Raw genomic sequence first — 19,622 nt, forward strand, 5'->3', positions numbered from 1 at the left:
TATTTTTGTTTTAAAATATATATTATCCTTTCCTTGTATAACAGAATGGTGCTTCTTTGTTTAGCTTCAGGGCAGCAGAAACAAATCCCATTTTATTCCTGTAGTCACGATGGCCCTATGATTTAAGTGAGTTTAAAATGAAAACTGCATATGCTCAGAATTTAAAAACAAAAAATGGGGCTGGCAAACAGGTTTTTGTATTTTGTTGCTCTAAGATATCAGGATTGTAGAAACAGTTATGAAGCACGGAATGGTGGTGGGAGATGAGAAGTAATACACCTGGTAGTCTAAAGCAGGTGTGGAGCAGAGGCTCCAGCCTTCCCCAAATGTAGTGCGTGGGTGAGGTGATCAAATGGGCAAACCTAGTAGCTCTAGGACAAGGGAGGGAAGCCTCTAGAAACCCCAGTGAAAAATCCAACTTCAGAGAAACTCTGGGGGGGGCTGCATTCCAGTGGTGGGCATCAAATGTTGTTGTTGTTGTTGTTGTTGTTATGCAATATTCTGTTGATCACAGAATGATCAGCAAGGTCTCCTCTGAAGATCTTAACAGTCAGCGAGGTATATATAAGGGAAGGTGGTCTGCTAAGCATCCTGGTCCCAAGTTGTTTAGGGCTTGGTGTATCAGCAACATAACCGTGAGCACAGCTCTATAGCTAACAGGCAGCCAGTGCAGTTCTTTTAGCACAGGTGTAATGTGAACATAGTTGGGTGTCCCACTGAGCACCCAGGCTACTGCATTCTGCATAAGCTGCAGCTTCCAAGGGCAGCCCCACATAGAGTGCATTACAGTAGTCTAATCGTGAGGTTACCAGTGCATGGATACTGTCGCTCAACTGTCCCTTTCCAAGTATGAGCCTAGTTGGCACAGCAGCCCAAGTTGGTAATGGGCGTTCTGGGCCACTGAAGTCACCTGGGCCTCCAAGTGACAAAGTGAAAAATGTCAGCCTGTTTTAGTTTAAAGCTCTTACTGCCAGAAATGAAGCCTTAAGAGAGGCATTTCCACCTTTTAGAATGGGGGGGGGGCTGCACAAGAGCCAGGAAACCACCAAATGATCAGCGGTCATGGGAAAGGGGGCAGGACCGGGGGTTCTCAGAAACATCATGGAGGGCCAGATTGGGACTCCAAGAGGCCTAGACTTGGTCCCTGGGCCTATGGTTCCCAAGTCCTGCTTTAAGAGATTGTGATAAGACCTAGGGCAGGAGGGGAGATATCTGGAGACAAACGGCATCGTCCTCTGCATGTCTACTGGGAAGTAGACCCCGCTGAGTCCCATGGGACTTAGTCCTCCTCAGTAAGTGCACATAGGATCTCAGCCTAAGTTTAGTTGCACTTTTGAGTCCATTGCTGTGACTTGTTTGTCTCCCCAGGTGACCTGCTTCCTGCGGATGGGGTGCTTATCCAAGGGAATGACCTCAAGATTGATGAGAGCTCCTTGACGGGGGAGTCGGATCATGTGCGCAAATCGGTGGAAAAGGATCCCATGTTGCTGTCAGGTGAGGGACATGCAAAGGAAAGGGTTGCACCTCCAGAAAGCCAGAGGGAGCCTGGGTTATTCTGGTCACTGTGCACCTGATCTTGGGGGATGCAGTGGATTCAAAACCTCCTAGCTGCAAGGAACGCATTCCCACACTAACATGTCTTTGAGGAACCCTTTGCCGGCCTGCCGTAGAAGTCCATTTGCAGACTGGCATCAAGGGTAGGCCTGGTTGGGCACCTGCCCAGGGCCCACACCCCAGCAAGGGCCCACTGCCAAGAGCCTCCTGGAGTTTCTCCTCCTCTTCACCATGGCAACCTGCTTGTTCACCTGCCTCCCACTCTGGCCTGGACAACAGTGGTGGTGAGAAGGAGGAACAGGAGATACCATGGCCCACTTGCTCACTGCCTCCCTGCTTGTCAATCAAACAGAGAAAGAAGAAGATAAGGCACAGTGAGAAAGGGAGGGAGGCCACTGCGTTGACTTGTGCAGGGCCTTCTGAAACCTGGAGCCAGCAGGGCCCCTGTGCTTCACAAAGGCTGTTGAGGCATGTTTGAGATACCTGGACAATTCACATGGAGTGTTGTACCACATGGACGGAGCCCTAAAGGAGAGGCAGGCAGAGGATTGATCTCTGGGTGATTTGCAGTAATCAACAAAAGTTTCTGACTCCCAAAAGCAACAACAGCAAAGAAAAAGACTCTCTTCCCCCAGCGTCTTGACATGAAGAAAGCTAGGGGGAACCAGGAGGGAGAGTTTTGTGTGGAAGGACTAGTTATGATACAACAGATTTCTGGGATTAGAATTCTTTAATTCCACGGACATTTGCACCAAGCTCCAATAGGTGGGTCTCGTGGTTCTAATTAAAAACTAACGAACACCAAAGCAGATCCCACAAGCTTGAAGTCTGCCCATCCCTGCCCTAAAGCACACCACTCCCTTGTGTCGGCACATCCCTCTTCATCACAACAGTTAAAGCTGCAGGAGCTATACTAGAGTGACGAGATAAAAAAGAGGACAGGGCTCCTGCAGCTTAAACTGTTGTGATGAAGAGGGAATTTCACCAGGTGCTGTATGCATACCAATGACACCTGCTGAAATTTCCTTTTCTATAAACTCTTAAAGATACAGGAGCCCTGACCTCCTTTTCATATGGTCACCAGGAAGTAACATGGAAATGGTTCTGTTAGACACAGGAGCTGAGCCAGAATGGATGGGGAGCATTTTTCATGAACACATTTGCCCCCTGTGAAAAGCATGTGGCCTTTCCAAATCTTTCGCAGGAGCACTGCAAAAGGAGACCAAACAGTGCAAGATCAGGTATCCTCATTGTCAGATCACTTCTCTTACTATCAGCCACCAGGTGCTACAAAACAATAGCCAAGGGGTGTTAAACTGCAGGCTTGTGGGCCAAATCCGGCCTGACTGGGCCTCCAGGATTCACCAAATGGTCACACACCCTTCCCTTGGCCCCATGTGTGTGTGTGTGTGTGTGTGTGTGTGTGTGTGTGTGTGTGTGTGTGTTTCTCCATTCTAAAACATTGAAATGCTTCTCCTAAGACTTAGTTACTGGCAGTAAGTGCTTTAAGCTAAAAAGTGCTGGTATTTTTTATTTCCCTTTTACCTTTGGTCCTACGCACGTTGCCTTCAGCTGCATTCCACACCTGGAAGGTGGTACCTGAGAGTCTCTCCAAAGTTTAATTCAGCCCTCAGGATGAAAGAGGTTCTGAAAAAGTATTATTTTTCAACAATCAAGTTGTGGGGGTGGGGGCTTTTAAATGATTAAATTATAGACCATAGGGAGTCAAAACCCCTTGCCAATCTACTGCAAATCACCCAAAGATCTACCAGTAGATCCCAATCTACTTCTGCCCACCCCTGGGCTGCAGGATCTTATAATGAATCCAGGGGATCTGACCCTTCTGCTCCTGATTCTCCATCTGATGTTTCCACCTGATGTCTTCCTGACTCTCCCTTGGATTTTCGCAGGCACCCATGTCATGGAAGGCTCCGGGCGGATGGTTATCTCAGCCGTTGGAGTCAACTCGCAGACTGGGATTATCTTCACTTTGCTGGGTGCTGGTGGGGAAGAGGAGGAAAAGAAAGATAAGAAAGGTAAGGCTTTCTCTCTGGCCTGGGTAACCTGCTCCCTTGTGTACATCCGTATCCTTTGTGGTGTGTTTCAGTCTTCATGATTACACCTGCCATTTTGTTTGCCAGTGCTGGGCCTCCATTTGGGATGGAGGAGGACACAGGACAGCTGGGCCTGAGAGTGTTGCAGAGGGGCCTAGCACATGGACAAGCAGAAGTTATCAGCTGCTTGATCCAGCTGGCCTCACTCATCAATCAACCTCAGCATAAAAGACGAGCCTCAGGCCTGGTTCAAGTGATGGAAGCAATTGTTGTTTTTGCTTATCCATAGCAGTAAATGTTCCTGCCAGCTCCTGGACCTGGCTTGCATTATTCTTGAACCCAGAACAACTTCAATTATTCTTCAGCGTGTCCCAAGTCTGGTTTTGTTTTCCTTGTCTTCAGATGGATATCTTTGTCTTATTGACCTTGGACTATTTAATGACCAATTCTAGTTGCTGCTTATTGTTCAATTCCAGTGTATTATGACAGCCAATGCAAGGGCAATGTGATCAGCCTCCGGTCCATCTCTCCACAAACAGTGTTTTCAATGTCTATGATGTCTGCAGTCTCTACACAGTAGTATTAAGCAAACATACACAATCATGGTTACAAGATGGTGGAACCTCATTGCAGTATGTTGCCTTCGAGGTCATTCAATTTATTTAGGATGCCTCATGTTCAGCATCGCCTGCTGCCCTTAGTTACACAAGCAGTGCTGTGCTTTATTGATACTTATGCTTCATCTCACACCCGGATCATCTCTGAACCCTATGTTTACCTTACTCCATTTTTTTTAAAAAAAAGGGGGGGGAGCAAGAAAACAAAGAAATAGCCCCATTTACCATATTAAGTCAATGGCACCGGTACAGGATCAACAGCATTTGATACCAAATAAGCATTTGGCGGGCTGTCGATTTTGACCCTGCATTATTGGATCACTTGTTAGATTTTGAACAGTTGTTGGGGGAATGTTCTCAGAGTGGTGGAGAGCAAACCCGAACCCTGGAACTTTTTTTAGGGTGAGGGGCTGAGACAGAACCCATACCACCATGAATCTCCCAGGCCCTTTTCCACACTCCATCCTTTCCTAGCATGGTTGGATCCTGACTCTTGTTGTCACTAGCCATAGGATGGGCAACCTGATTCACTCAAGATATTTAGGATAACAACTCCCATAATCCCTGAACATTGTCCATGCAGGCTGGGATGGATGGGAATTGTAGTCCAAAACATCTGGTGGGCCCCAGGTTGTCTACCCTCATGTGAGCTTCCCATGACTTTTCTCTCTGTGAAACCAGTCACTTACAGCTGTGCCACTTACAAACCCTGCTTGCCTTTCCTGCTCTCGCCCATTCCTGCCCTTCTTGGCTGTGTGAGTCTCTCTTCAGCTTACCTGGTTTCACCTGCGTTTCCCTTTCTGCCCACCGGCCCATCTGCCTGCCTTAACTGGATTCTAACCTCCGCCTGCCTCTTGACCTGTAATCATCATTTTGCCCTCTTGGTCCAGATGTCTTGATTGCATCTGACGTTTGCGGGTCACCTCTCCTGGCTGGAAACGCAACAGCCCCATCTCCCCTCATGAGAACATGACTCAAGTGCCCTTTAGACACTCTTCCAGCCAGATGGGAGCTGCTAACCCATGAGCAGCTATGGGAAAAACATTTGAATGAGCCAACCACATGCATGTGGGTCTATAACACTGGTCTTTCCCATGGTATAGGCACTGCTCTTGGAGAGGGGTGGTGCCAGTACCCTGGGAGAGACTCCCATGATTGGTACCCATCCATGCAATTGGCTCATTTAAATGTTCTTCCGGCTATACACAGATAAGTGACTCCCACACAGCTGGGAGAACGTCTAAAGGGCACTGTAGTGTAATTGCATTTGACTTGGCGCTCTTGGCTCAGCATTGGACTGCTGAATTATGGCTCATCATTTTTGGAGTCTGACTCAGATAAGAGACTGGTCATGACTTTGGCATTTCTCTCTCTACTGTTGGCTCTTCCATAAAGCAACAGTTCAAATCATTAACCACATCAACCCACATAAACTGCAGAAAAATGGATGTGACTTCACTCCCTCCTTTTCAGTACATAAAGGAGCCAGTTCTCAAAGAAAGAAACTGTCCTAGACAAAACCTTTCCACTTCTCATATCTTCTTTTTCTGTTGCTTCAAATAACCAACTTAATTCTGTAATTCTTAATTCCCTCAAGACAGTTGCGTTGCATCCAACATTAACTTGCTCCACAGTTATCTTTTAAAAACCTGCCACTACTAATCTCTCCGCTAAGTGATTAGTAGTCAAGGGACATTGACCTAAAGCCATCATGGCCAAAGGACATTAAACCAATATCAGCATTAACTGGTTCACTGCCAGTGATGGCTGTTGCCTGCAGCACCATCAGTCATTGATTAGAATCTGTCTGCATCAAACTGACAGTATCAATAGCTGACTCATTGCCAATGTATCAACCAGAAGCCAACATGTCAGCCAATCTGGGTCAATCAAAAGCCACCATTCAAGCACCCAGTCAAACTGAGAATTATTGTTTTGCCCTCTGTCCAAAAGTGAATTGGCACCATCTGTTATCAGCTCCATATTTGTATATATATTTTCCTAGCATGCTTTGCTCCCATGTGCTTTGTCTGAAGGTGCATAACACAGCAGTCTTGATGTTGCTAAGCAAGCCTGAGTCTGGTCAGGATCTGGCTGTATACCTTGAGCTCCATGGAAGAAAGGTGGGATGTGCATTTAATAAAGAAATAATCATAACTAATCTGGGTACTGTCTATACATGCTCAGTTATATGACACAGCTACAGTTTTGCAGCCACTGCGGGGCTTTTCTGTGAAGCTGTGCAGTAAAAAAGTCGGGAACTTACCTGACTTTTTTGGTGGGAGTGAGGTCACCCTGGCTGTTCTGCCATCTGGCCTCGCTCCATGGCCAATCCAGGGGATGATCTGAGTGGAAGGTGAACGGTGATTGGTCACCAGAAGCCAGAAAGAGACAGCGGGCTCCAGTACCTGGATGACCACTGGACCCCCATGTTCCATCCTTGGTTAGGGGGATTACTCAACACCACCTCGGGTAAGCGAAACCATGGGATTTAGGAGGAATGCAGCACTGTGAAGACAGCCCCCAAAACTAACCAAGAGATGGTAGCTGACACTTTCATAAATATCACTCCAGTGATGCCATCAGTGCTTGCCATTGTGTGTCCATCACAATCAATTTAAATACAATGGCAAATTGGTACACTGCCATGATATATTAACTCAATCCATTGCTAAGTGACTCTGTGTGCATCTACAATGACGCAACACCATCAGCCATTAATATGGGCAATGAAGTACACTAAATACCACAGTGATTGTACATATTGTACTATTACCAAATTTAATTGATCGTTAATAGACATAGACCTAATATCCTTACTTATTTTATTTATTGGTTTGATTATACCCTGCCTTTCAAGATCCAACCTTTCCAAGATGTCTTACAATAAAAAGAGCACAAGAACAACCGTGCCAGATCAGACCAAGGGTCCATCTAGTTCAGCATTCTGTTCACAGTGGTTGACCAGCTGCCTATGGGAAACCCACAAGTAGGAGATGACTACAAGAGCATGCTCCCACTCATGTTCCCCAGCAACTGGTATCCAGAGGCGCATTGCCTCTGAAAATGGAGGAAGGGGGAAAGCCATCATGACTAGTAGCCATTGATATAGGTTTATCCTTTAATTTGTATAATCCTCTTTTAAAGCCATCCAAGTTGGTGGCCAACACTAGATCTTGTGATAGTGAATTCCATAATTTAACTATGCACTTTTAAGTAACCAGACTAACAATCAGTGCAATTGGATGAAGAATAGTGTAATATAAGTTGGCCGCCTTGCTTCTGCTGGCATCATGTCACTTACTAACATTAATTTGAAATTCTCTCCAAGCAGCTTAGCGTCAACAGCACCATAACACCACTGATGGTAAGCACCATAATGAAGTCATTGCTGGTGGGCTCAGCATCATAATTAGCTAACATAGTGTCAGTAGACCTTGGACCAATATGACAGTCAGTTCATTGTCCTTGGGATCTGACCACATGCTGCAACTGACTGGTTGTCAGTGATGACTCAGTGTCAAAATGAACTAATTGTAAATGAACTTTCACCCAGTAGCATAACTAAAGGGCACTGACTCAGCACCACAGCTAAGGGTGTGTCCAAATTGGTATTCTTGTCTTGTTTCATTTCATATCCATCCCCCCTCCACTTCCTTCCATTTTCCTTCATTACTCTGTAGCCCGTTCATATTCAAATATGATTCACATTCAAAGATGGATGAACAAGATTTCACCCTTGATATCCCAAAACTGGGGAATTTAAACAAACTATTGTAATCAATGGGATGGAAAATGTGTAAGGAGGGGGGATTAATAAAATGCCTTCTGATCTCTCCACCACTCATGGTTAGGATTTCTCTATGATTATGCTCCTGTGCTGCTTGATGCTTTATTTTATTTTGTACTTTATATTTTTGGCTGGTTTCACACATAACACTAACTCATGGGATAGGCTATAGAATTCTGGGTTGGTTGTCATGTTATGGGAACCCAACTGGGCTAGCCAACCATGCTTGTTCATCATGAACAAGCCAGAAAGGGAATTATGGTTTGTTGTTGGGTTATGAACTCTGGCTTGTTTAAACTCTGGCTTGTCACATCTGAACCCAGAACCATGGGTTGTTTCAACAGGCTACAGAGGCAGTGGACAAGAGTGTTAAAAAAATCCAAAGCCATTCCACGTGCCAATACTAAGCACAAGCAAAGGCATTTGGGCTAAAGGGAGAGGAGGAGGGAAACAACTACCTATGGATTAAGAAAACAAACCACAGATTGTTCAATTGTCTGCCAGACAAACTCTGGCTAGGGAACCAAATCATGGGTTAAACAAACCATGGATTAAGGTAATGTGCGAGCTAAGTCTTTGTGTTATTTTTTGTAAGCCACCTCAATCAAACCTTTTGGAGAGGCAAGGCAGAAATATATTACATCAGCCTTGTCATGCTGGCTGGGAATTACAGTCCAACACATCTAGAGGACACCAGGTTGGGGAAGGCTGTTACCTACCTACATACAAAAATATATGTAATGCAAATTGCAAAGCAGGGCTCCTAAATCACAGGTGAAGAATCAGTGTGGCTACTCTTCAAATCCAGCATCTGTCTTCACCTTTCGTTCATTTTCAGTTCACATCCATTTTCCTCTTTCTGGAATTGCAGGCTTGGTTTAAGCATTACCTTCACCCCTCCCTCAAATAATGCTGAACTCATACAACTTCACTCACTCATCTGTAAGCATCCCAAAGGAAACAAAGGAGCCTAGAGATGGGATCATAAAGTTGCTGTATTCCAAGACTATGAGCTATCCAGGCTCAGCTTCTGTTAAAAGAAATTAGTTGAAGAAATGAACAGGGGCAAATGAGTGTTAGTGTGCCATAGCGCTCACTCAGTATTAGAAAAGGACTCTGATCATGAAGAAGGGACGTAACAGTGTGGATGAGATAACTATTATCATCATTCATATATGGACATCCATGCCCATGGAGTTTTACAGAGTTGGAGCTCACAAGGAGCTTAAATTTTAAATTCTGAGAGTCAACGGCAGCCTTGCCCAACCTGGTGCCCTCCAGATGTTTTGGACTACATCTCCCATCATCCCTGACCATTTGCCATGCTAACTAAAGCTGATGAGAGTCATAGTCCAAAACATCTGTAGGGCACAAGGTCGGGGACAGCTGTCAAGAGTAATAAGGGCTGAATGTCCAGAAAGAGAAAGCAGTGCATGATAAATAGCCCAAGGTTTGTATAATGGGGGGGGACCCTCAAAGTGGCAATCTAATGAAGGCCTAAAGGTGAAAGGTTATTATGGGAATCTGTACAAAGAGCTCTACTTCCTAATCTGGTTATCTGCAAGAGATTGGGCCTAAGACAGTGTGGTGTAGTGGCTGAAGTGTCAGACTGGGAATCGGGAAATCTGGGTTCTAGTCCCCATTTGGCCACGGAAGCCCACTGGGTGACTTTGGGCCAGTCACAGACTCTCAGCCCAACCTACCTCACAGGGTTGTTGTCGTGAGGATAAAATGGAGAGGAGGAGGAGGGTTATGTATGCCGCCCTGAATTTGTTGTTTATTCGTTCAGTCGCTTCTGAGTCTTCGTGACCTCAAGGACCAGCCCACGCCAGAGCTTTCTGTCGGCCGTTGCCACCCCTAGCTCCCCCAAGGTCAAGTCTTTTTCCTCCTTGAAAACCTTGGAGGAAAAAAGGCAGGATATGAATGCAATAATAAATTTAAAAAATAAATAAATTTTTAAAAATGGTTAGGCCACTAACCCTGTTGCAGCAAATGGTTGGTGAGCATATTTAAACTGTGGTTATGTAGCTGCCATGGTTAGTATGAATGAAAAGTTTATTTGTTTGTGGCACAAAGACCATTACAAAATACAAAGTTGCTAACATCGCAACACACATTTGTTTGTGGCACAAAGTTTGTGACACAAAGACCATTACAAAATACAAAGTTGCTAACATCGCAACACACATTATTTACAATATTCATAATCTTTAGGGTACAATCCTTTATTATCCACGGAGACAATCTGTAGATCTTTCTAGGGGTGTTCCGTTTGTCTGCAGCGCCCGCCCTTTGCTATCACACTGGTGACATGCATGTCAAAGTCACAAGAATAATTTCAGTGATTACATTTTAACCTGAAGTGCTAACAGTCAATAACTGGCACTATCAGATAGGTGGGATCTCTGATGATAGTTTATACAAGGTTATTAAATCAAATGGTCCCCCTTACAATCTACGCAGATTGTGTTAAGAAAGTTATTTCTGATTTTTTGGGCTGCAGCAGCAAACTTTGCTACCTTGATTGTGATTGCTCTACTATGGTCCACCAGCAGATCGCAGATAATGTCTCTGGTGTGCCAACCCGCTCTTGCTAACAATAGTTCCTTTAGAAAACGCTCCCTGATTTCTTTGTACAGAGGGCAACGCAGAAGGTAATGCGCTAGGTCTTCAATCTCCCCCGAGCCACAGATACAGATCCGCTGGGCATGGGGGACTTTTTTATACTTCCCCTCCAAGAAAGCAGAGGGCATTGTCTGGAAATGAAGGGCAGTAAAGGCCTTTCTTAGGGCAGGAAACGATAGGTCAAGCAAATATTGTGCAAAGTACTGTTCTTTCTTAATAAGACTAAACCATGGAGAGAAGGCCTGTAATTGGCTAGCTATTTCGTTTCCTTGGGCATCAGCCTCATAGATTCTATCTCCAATGCTCCTTTTGTTATTAGCTAGCAACTCCTGCACCTCCTTGGCATAGAGCTGGGACAAAGTTAACCAGTTATGTGCCCATCCGCCCTTCGCCATCTGTTCATAGAAACATTGTTTAGCTAAGTTGTTTTCATCTAGGGTCATTAACTTTTTCCCATAAAGTATGATACTCTTGTGGATTCTTGACTTAAAGGAGGACAAATCCACCTCCATTCTTAATAAGGCGGCGGGAACCCCTACTGGAAGAGCTAACAATTCCTTCAACACCATGTTCTGTACGGTCTCTACTGATGAAATAGAGTCTTGACCCCATAATTCTACCCCATACAATAGTTGCGGGAGAACTTTGGCTACAAAAAGCTTCAGGGTAAGGGCAACCAAGGAGCCACCTTTGTGTCTTCCATATGATAATATTGCTTTGGCTGATCTTATAGCTGAGTATTTGGCTGCCTCCACTTGGGTTTTCCAACCCCCATTATAGGAGAAGTATATTCCCAGATATTTGAAACTCATGCATTGTTCTATCTGCTGGCCATCTAAGACCCATCTGTGCACGCGATTTCTCCTAGAGAAGACTACCACCTTGGTTTTAGAATAGTTGATTACTAATTTTTCCTTTTTACAGATCTTGCCTAATCTATTCAACTGCCATGGTTAGTAATGGTTCACATGACCTGGGCTGGCGCCAGACTATTTTGCGCCCTAGGCAGGCATGCCGTACTGAAGCTGCCCCCCGCGCCCACTCCTGGCTTCAAAGCCAGGGCGCTAGGGTTGGGGGGGCGGAGCGGTGGCTTCAGAATGGCGCGCCTGGGTGCACCGTACTGAAGCTGCCCCCCGTGCCCGCTCCTGGCTTCGAAGGCAGGATGCTGGGGTTGGGGGGCGGGGCAGAGGCTTCCGGGCATGCCGTTCTGAAGGCGGCAGCGCCCAACCCCAGCATCCAGATGGGCTTCCGGACGGGCACTGGCTTTCAAGCCAGGATGCTGGGGTTGGGGAGAGCAGGTTCTGGGTGCGCCATTCGGCGTCCTCCTTTGCTTGGCGCTCTAGGCCACCGCCTGAGCTGCCTCTATGGCAGTGCCAGCCCTTCACATGACATGCTAAGCCATAATATTTAGCTCAAAATATTTAACCACTGTTGCTTAGCATGTCATCTGAACAGGGTCATTGTGTGTTAACCAGGACATGCTCTAATTTTATTGAGTGTCGATGGATATTGCTCTAACACCATAACAAGTAAGCAGCAGAATAATCCATTCTCACTGGTTATCTATAGACATTACACCATACCAGATTGACTTCCCATCAATACACCTTGACTCAACACCATTAATGGTCCGGCATTCATTATTAAGCAAACACTTGTGTTACTCACAGAAGTCATTAGCTGACTCCATATCAATGGCATTACCATACATCACAGTCACCAGCAAGCTCATGAGCAAACCACCCTCATTAATGAGATCTACAGTGTCAGTGATGAATTGGAAATAACCCTTTAATGATCAATACCACCATTTTGTGATGACACTAGATGTATGATTTCAGGCCATTTTAAGTTGACTGAAAAGTTGCCAATTCTTGACCTATTGGGCGTCAACAGTAATCACAACTTAATGTCTTACATTGGATCTGCATAGCTACTATCTCTCCTGGGCTCTACAGTTTGTTTGCCTTCTTCTGTATTCTGTTTCTAAAATAAACTCAGAGCAGCTTACCTGGCACTCCCAGTAGTCTGCCTTCCAGGCACTGATCAGGTCCTTAATACTTAGCTTCAGCGTTATTCCTGAGCTATTTGCAGGGAGAATAGAATGATGAATGATACTTCTGTGTCCTCCTTCCTTGGGCATGTCTGCACTGCTGGGATAGGAGGGTGTTTTGGCACAAGGCCAGCGGTGCCCCACAACCCAACCGCCTCCTTGGCTACATCAACACAGAGAAGATCTATTTTTGCACATCAGTGGGCCTGCCGTCTCACAAGGGGTGCCACTCCAGTGTTCTTATTAATGTTGCTTCTCTCTCTTTTCCCTGATCCTCACCACGTTTGACCCCTGGTGCACCCACCCTCCCCATGCGTCCCAATCTCCTCTGTCCCATGGTTCCTTCTTTCATGGGTTTCCCCTAGATGCCAAAGCAGAAGCTTCCAACATTGAGAGTACAGGGGGTACGTGCATGAGGACATACCTCTGGGTCTCCAAATTGCATGCCAAAAGCTCCCGCAAGACCAGCCATGAATCCCATATTTGAGCATCCTTTACACAGACACCCCTATAAGAACATATAATAATAAGTGCTGTAGAGTGACCAGGTGTCTAAGAGCTTCTCTACACAGGGCTGTTAATCGGCTGCATCTACTTTTCATTTCATTGCAGAATTGAGATCCAAGCTTTCCCACTATGTAACCTCTAGATGGTACTGAGGTATAGCAGAATAGCGCAAGAAGAAATTGCACTTTCTTTTCCTTTCACAATTAAATGCTGAAATTTCCATGCTTTGAAAAACCTCACTGAAAGTGCTAGTTAGACACAGCCTCAAAGTCCTGGTAGAGTGAAGAAGTATTTCTTGGGCTTTTAAAGATCATGATAGAGCAAGCTTGATGACATGGCTTCTCTAAGGAGAAGCTACTTGATATGGACGGGGGATGTTTTTCAATGTATTTCACTTTAAAAATAAATAAAGGTCTCTATATCCATTTCTGTATTTATGTACAGACATGTCAGTTCTCCCAACTCTGCACTACAACTCCCTTCAACCCTGATCATCGGCTATGCTGGCTGGGCTGATGGGATTTGGAGTCCAATGACATCTGGAGGGCAACAGGTCCCCCCCCCCTTATTTACAGTGCTTGAAGTGGGTGGAATGCCTTCCCTTTTCTTTTCAGAGAGACCTGAAACTACCCAACTTCTTTTCAATGAGTGCAATTCAAACCAGCCTAACTTGAAACTAAACCACCCCTATTCCTTTTTTCTCCCCCTCCCACTTTGAGTGCTTTGTACATCTCTCAGATGTAAGTATTATGAGCCCCAAGTGTTTCCCACACTCTGCAGTTCTATGGCCAGTGAGATATCCTTCCTCATCACACACAGCCTAGACTATAGCCAAGATGTGCCTCCTAGCTGGCTCAGAAACAATCCATCACATTAGGTCCATCTTCTCCCAGCTTGATAGATAATAGACCTGTGTCAGCTTTCCTCTCCAACCTGGCACCCTGCCAATGTGTTGGAATACAATTCCCTTCATCCCCAGCCAGCAGCCCAGTGGCTGGGGTGAACGAGAGTTATAATCCAACACATCAGCAAAGCAACCGGTTGGGGAGGAAGACTGCCCTTGTGTCCTTCTGAAGCCTCCTGACTGGTTGGGAACCTTCCCATGGGGCATGGTGGGATGGGACGGGATGTCCTTGTTTGTCAAGTCTCATGCTCTCCATAGTTTGTGTGCTGTGCTGGTCCCATGTTGTCTGTTCTCAAGCGTCCTGTGTTTGTCGTTCCTTCTTCTGTTGTAGGGAAGCAGCAGGATGGGGCAGTGGAGAATAATCAGAACAAAGGTAAAAATTCCTGGACGCTCCCCAACACATCCCTAGAGTGCTTACTTTTTAATTCTGCATTGAGGTGGGGGGTGGGTAACAGATGTAGCAGGAAAGGGTTCACCTTCTCTAGGCCTTAAAAGCCTAGTTCCAGATTTCCTAGCCATGCCCACAATTTGTGTTGCATTCAGAAACCTGGGATGTTTTAACAAAAAGAACAGAGTCTAGGCCTAGTGACCAGAGGCAAAGACATGCAGAACTCTTGTTAGGGTTGCTATCTGTTGAAATACAAAACTCCAAAATTCATAGTTGGGTAATACCTTTATGAGGACAACCGAAATGTCACAAAATGACGGCCAAAATGGGTTCTCTAGAATTCTTCATCAGGCTGGGTGTTTCATGAATCAGGGAACAAAAACAAAAAACAAAAAAATATGCATTTAGTCTCAAGATAAAAATTGCTGGATGGTTGGATTAGTCTCTGTGAGGTGCTGCAGATATCAGGTTACACCTGATTCTGGAACAAAGAAGGGATGGCTGACCCCATGTAACGCTCATCATGTCCTGCTGTTACCCAGATCTGTCTCCAACCTTAAGTGAAATGCACAAGTTCCTGGTTAGATAGAGAGCAGAAGTAAGAGAACCGTGACAGGCTTCATATTAGCAAAGCCAGACTTTAGTTTGGGGTGATGTACTGGGGGGGAATGACAATTGAACCCTTATTGTGTAGTAGAATCTCGTAGTTGGAGGGAATAGAACCTTCAAAATGCAAAGACCCTCTTCGGGTGATAAAAAATATTCTTCCTTCAGTTGAAGATTCTAGGTGGCTGCTGAGCTCTCTGGCTCAGGGTGAAAAGCCCAGAGAGGGCCTGCAGGTGAGGCAGGGGCAGAGCCCAGTGGAATTTTGGTGAGTCTGGGTCAGAGCGAAGCATTTATTGGTGGGTTGAGGAGAGCCCAGCCATTTTTGGCAGGACTGTGAGGTAACACCTAGGCTTGTTGCCCATTCCTTATTTTAAGGAACAATACCTTATTTATGAATCTTACTGAAAAACTGCAAAAAGCAACCTGAATTTAATACTTTAGATGGACATTGTATTCTAAGAACATAATGCACCATATTCCTTATTTTGGAGTTCTTCAGGTAGCAACCGTAGGTAGAGCTCAGCAACAAATGGGCCTGTTCAGACAACATGCTAAGCTATGTTAGACCAAGAACGCTTTTGCAGAAAATGATTAGTGAGTGTGCTTAAACTGTGGTTATGTAGCCACCATGGTTAGGAATGGATCACATGGCACGCTAAGCCATAATGTTTAGCTCAAAATGCTTAACCACTATGGCTTAGCGTGTCGTCTGAACAGGGTCAATCTGTCTATTCACCAAAGGAAGAGTTGGGGAATCTGTAGCCCTCCAGAAGTTGTTGGGCTTCAACTCCCATCATCCCTGATTATTGGAGGGGGGAAGATGGGATCTTACAATGTCTGGAAGGCCACAAGTTCCTCACCTCTGACCTAAAGTTTGTTGCTAAAAACAAACAAGTAAATGTGTCTTGTGGGGCAGGGATGGAGAGGAATTACTTTGTCCCTTGCTTTTCTGGCAACCAGCCCAAATGCATAAAAAACCAGCTAGGTTGTATTTATCCCGGTAAGTTGGCGACCAGGTATATTTTTTCTCATGCCAAGCTGCACCTGCTCAGTATAGTTGTGAAGACAGGGCTGCTTTCCTTTGCCCCTGGTCCCCCTAACAGGATCCTTGGTCCCCCAGGCACGATTCAGAATGGCCACGTGTCTGGAGCCATCACAATATGAACATTCTCTGCAGTGTTGGCAAAAGAATAGAAACACTCACTGTTTACATACGGGAGTACAGCTGGCCTAGAGAGGGAGCATGTCTTCTCCAGATGGCCGTAGAGCTGGAATTTGAACACAGGGATTTTGGAACCCCAGCACTGACCTGTCACAGGTAGAATGAAATGTAAGCGACGGTTCAAAGGAAATAAGCGTCTTGTACAAAGTCCAGTGAGAAAGTGTTATCAAAATCCATGCCAAAGTGTCAGACAGTGTTGGGCATTTAGAATCAAATGGGGGTGAGTGGTGTGTGCATGTGTGTATACTCATTTTTCTCTTGGTTCAACATGTGTGTGTGTCTCAATGTAAGCGTCAGAGAAGGTCTGTCCATCAGAGAGACAAGCTTTCTGGAGCCTATCGTGTCAAGAAGAATTGCTCATCCTTCTGCACTGGAATAGCTGTTCCCTAAGCGAACCTAGTTTTGTATGAAGGTGCTGAGATTTTTGTGGGTAATATCTCCTTCAGAAAACTATAATTGCTGGCGTTCTCTGAGAGAGGCCACTTTAAAAAAAAATTATTTCTTTAAACTCCTTCTATACTTCTTGACAACCAAGGATCTCCAAGCAGTTTACATAAACACACATACAATACAGTATACTAAGTAATATAAAGACAACAATAAATGCCTTAAAATATTACAACAAGGAGTAAAACAGTAGTATTATGATCAGTTAGAAGTCAGGAAATGCCCATGGCAGTTAAACCTCTGCAGACATGTCCTATACAGTGGAGATGTGAGAAGAGTGTATGGGAGTGGTTGTATATTTATTTGGCTAACTGATGTGTGCGTGAGTTGGGGGGGTAAGAGAATGTTGGGCATGGGCGATAAGACACAGCAAATTGTTTCTAAGTGCCTGTTTGTGCATATACTGCCTTCTACTGGGCAGATCTGAAACTGTTCTTGCGAAACTGTTCTGACTCTAGCCTAGTAGGGGGAAATTCTGCTTTACCCCGAAGAGGCATTTACAAGATGCCACCAGATGCACTACAGAGCAGAGAAGCCCACTAGGGCAGAGGCAGTAGCTGGGGTTGACACCATTTTATTTGGCCCCGCTCCTTTACTTTTGAATATGCATACACAGAAATTAAGTACCTGAAGTTTTTCTTGGGATGGAGCTAAGGTGTGTGGAAAAAGTAAGATACAGGAGCACAGCCTCTACCGCAGCAGTAGGATTATAGGATGAGGAAGGAATGCTTTGCTTATTGTTGAATCAGTGTTTGCTCCCTGCCTCTCTACAGCCAAAAAGCAGGATGGGGCCGTCGCCATGGAAATGCAACCCCTGAAAAGTGCCGAGGGTGGTGAGATGGAAGAGCGGGAGAAGAAGAAAGCCAGTGTGCCCAAAAAGGAGAAGTCTGTTCTTCAGGGGAAGCTCACCAAACTGGCTGTCCAAATTGGGAAAGCAGGTACGATGAGACACTGCCATAGAACTCCCCACATTGAGGGAAGTGAGCTGGTGCAGATCTGGGGGTGGCGTGGCCAACAGGGTGTGTGCTCCATGCTACAAAAAGAAATAAAATTCTCTTCCGAAAAAACCCCATTCTGCAACCTGCATCAATTAAGAAAACATTCATCTGTCCTTTCATTTTGCATGATCTATTCTTCCATTTTACTGTTTTTCAGTGTTTTATTCAGGGTTTGATTGTGTTGGGTGGGGGAGAGAGAGAGAGAGAGAGAGAGAGAGAGTGTCCCAAGGACTGAAGTGCCATCTAGGATCACTGGAAATCTTATCTTCAGCTACCTCCCTGGCTTTTGAAATTTCAGCAGGCATTGCCTAGATACTTTCAGACATATCTCCATAAGGGCTGGAAACTTGTTCTCTTGTTTATAAAGAAGAAAAGCTGAGATTCTCAGGAAGATGAATTCTACATATGCAGTCCAAGGAATAGCACCGTCCCCACACAGATTGGAGACAGTGATGCCAACGGGCCCTGTTTTTGAAAACTCTTTTAATTGGTAATTTTTGTGAGATAGGCCACTCTGTTATGTAATGTGGAGGGATTTTTGTGAACTGCCCAGTGCCCAGAGAGCTTCGGCTATTGGACGGTATAAAAATGTAATAAATAAATAAAAAATGGTGCTCTTTCCGTAAGCCTGGTCATTGCGCTTGGCTGTTCTAAATATCTTGAATAGAAGCCTCACCCAATTTATTGAGGTTGAGGTTGGAAAAAAAGTTTTGTTTCACCTTGGAAAGGGAAAAGGAAGTGTGTGTAGACTGAGAACTGAATAGTGGTAGGTTTGTTTTTGAACAGATGTTGCTGAGGGGCTGCACTGCTCACCTGTGTGCTTGTTTCTGCACTTCTGCTGTTCCAGTTCAACCTGCATATTTGTAAATAAACAAATTATTGCAAGGGCACCGCATGACTCCAGGGGGCTGCCTACACATCAGCAGGTTGATGCCGCGATAAGCAAACCTCCCCTCTTTTGTTGCTTTGGGGTGGTGGTAATTAATCCCAATGCCGCAGCAAAAGTGTAAGGCAGCCGGGCCCACCCCCTGCCTGGGCAGATAGCGACCAGACAGGGGTCGCCACCCGTCCAGCCACACCTCCACCACAACTCCAGAGTGAGGATAGACGGTGGAAGCACCGTACTCACCTCCCTCTGGAGGAAAAAGTTGGGGGTAAGTCCCTGAATTTTTTCTTCGCAGCTTTGCGGGAAAGCCCCGGGATTGGTGCACCATGGCTGCTGCATTGTATAATTGACACAGCGGCACTGCGCACCCACCCCGGCACTTTCCTTGTGTATAGACAATGCTCTGTCTTTCCAAAAACAAAGGCCGCCCTAAACTTCCCGCTGCCCAAGCAAGCATCAAACATTAAAAAAGAGGGTGCCCTTAGGTCATAGAATCATAGAATCACAGAATAGCAGAGTTGGAAGGGGCCTACAAGGCCATTGAGTCCAACCCCCTGCTCAATGCAGGAATCCACCCTACAGTATCCCCGACAGATGGTGTCCAGCTGCCTCTTGAAGGCCTCTAGTGTGGGAGAGCCCACAACCTCCCTAAGTAACTGATTCCATTGTCGCACTGTTCTAACAGTCAAGAAGTTTTTCCTGATGTCCAGCTGGAATCTGACTTCCTTTAACTTGAGCCCGTTATTCCGTGTCCTGCACTCTGGGAGGATCGAGAAGAGATCCTGGCCCTCCTCTGTGTGACAACCTTTTAAGTATTTGAAGAGTGCTATCATGTCTCCCCTCAATCTTCTCTTCTCCAGGCTAAACATGCCCAGTTCTTTCAGTCTCTCTTCATAGGGCTTTGTTTCCAGACCCCTGATCATCCTGGTTGCCCTCTTCTGAACACGCTCCAGCTTGTCTGCGTCCTTCTT

General features: G+C 45.5%; 1 protein-coding gene across 5 annotated transcripts in view; it reads left to right on the top strand.

Annotated features, from left to right (window-relative positions):
- Positions 1-19,622, top strand: part of ATP2B3 (ATPase plasma membrane Ca2+ transporting 3) — a 147,819-nt gene that overhangs the window by 89,585 nt on the left and 38,612 nt on the right. For 3 of the 5 annotated variants that reach the window (XM_063119380.1, XM_063119376.1, XM_063119378.1), the window contains exons 6-9: positions 1,369-1,494; positions 3,465-3,590; positions 14,436-14,477; positions 17,541-17,705. In XM_063119380.1, the coding sequence (XP_062975450.1) occupies positions 1,369-1,494; positions 3,465-3,590; positions 14,436-14,477; positions 17,541-17,705 (459 nt within the window). The remainder of the gene's footprint in view (positions 1-1,368; positions 1,495-3,464; positions 3,591-14,435; positions 14,478-17,540; positions 17,706-19,622) is intronic. The other 2 variants (XM_063119377.1, XM_063119379.1) reach the window with 1 other exon arrangement.

This window comes from Elgaria multicarinata, chromosome 3 (assembly GCF_023053635.1).
Source record: "Elgaria multicarinata webbii isolate HBS135686 ecotype San Diego chromosome 3, rElgMul1.1.pri, whole genome shotgun sequence".
NCBI lineage: Eukaryota > Metazoa > Chordata > Lepidosauria > Squamata > Anguidae > Elgaria > Elgaria multicarinata.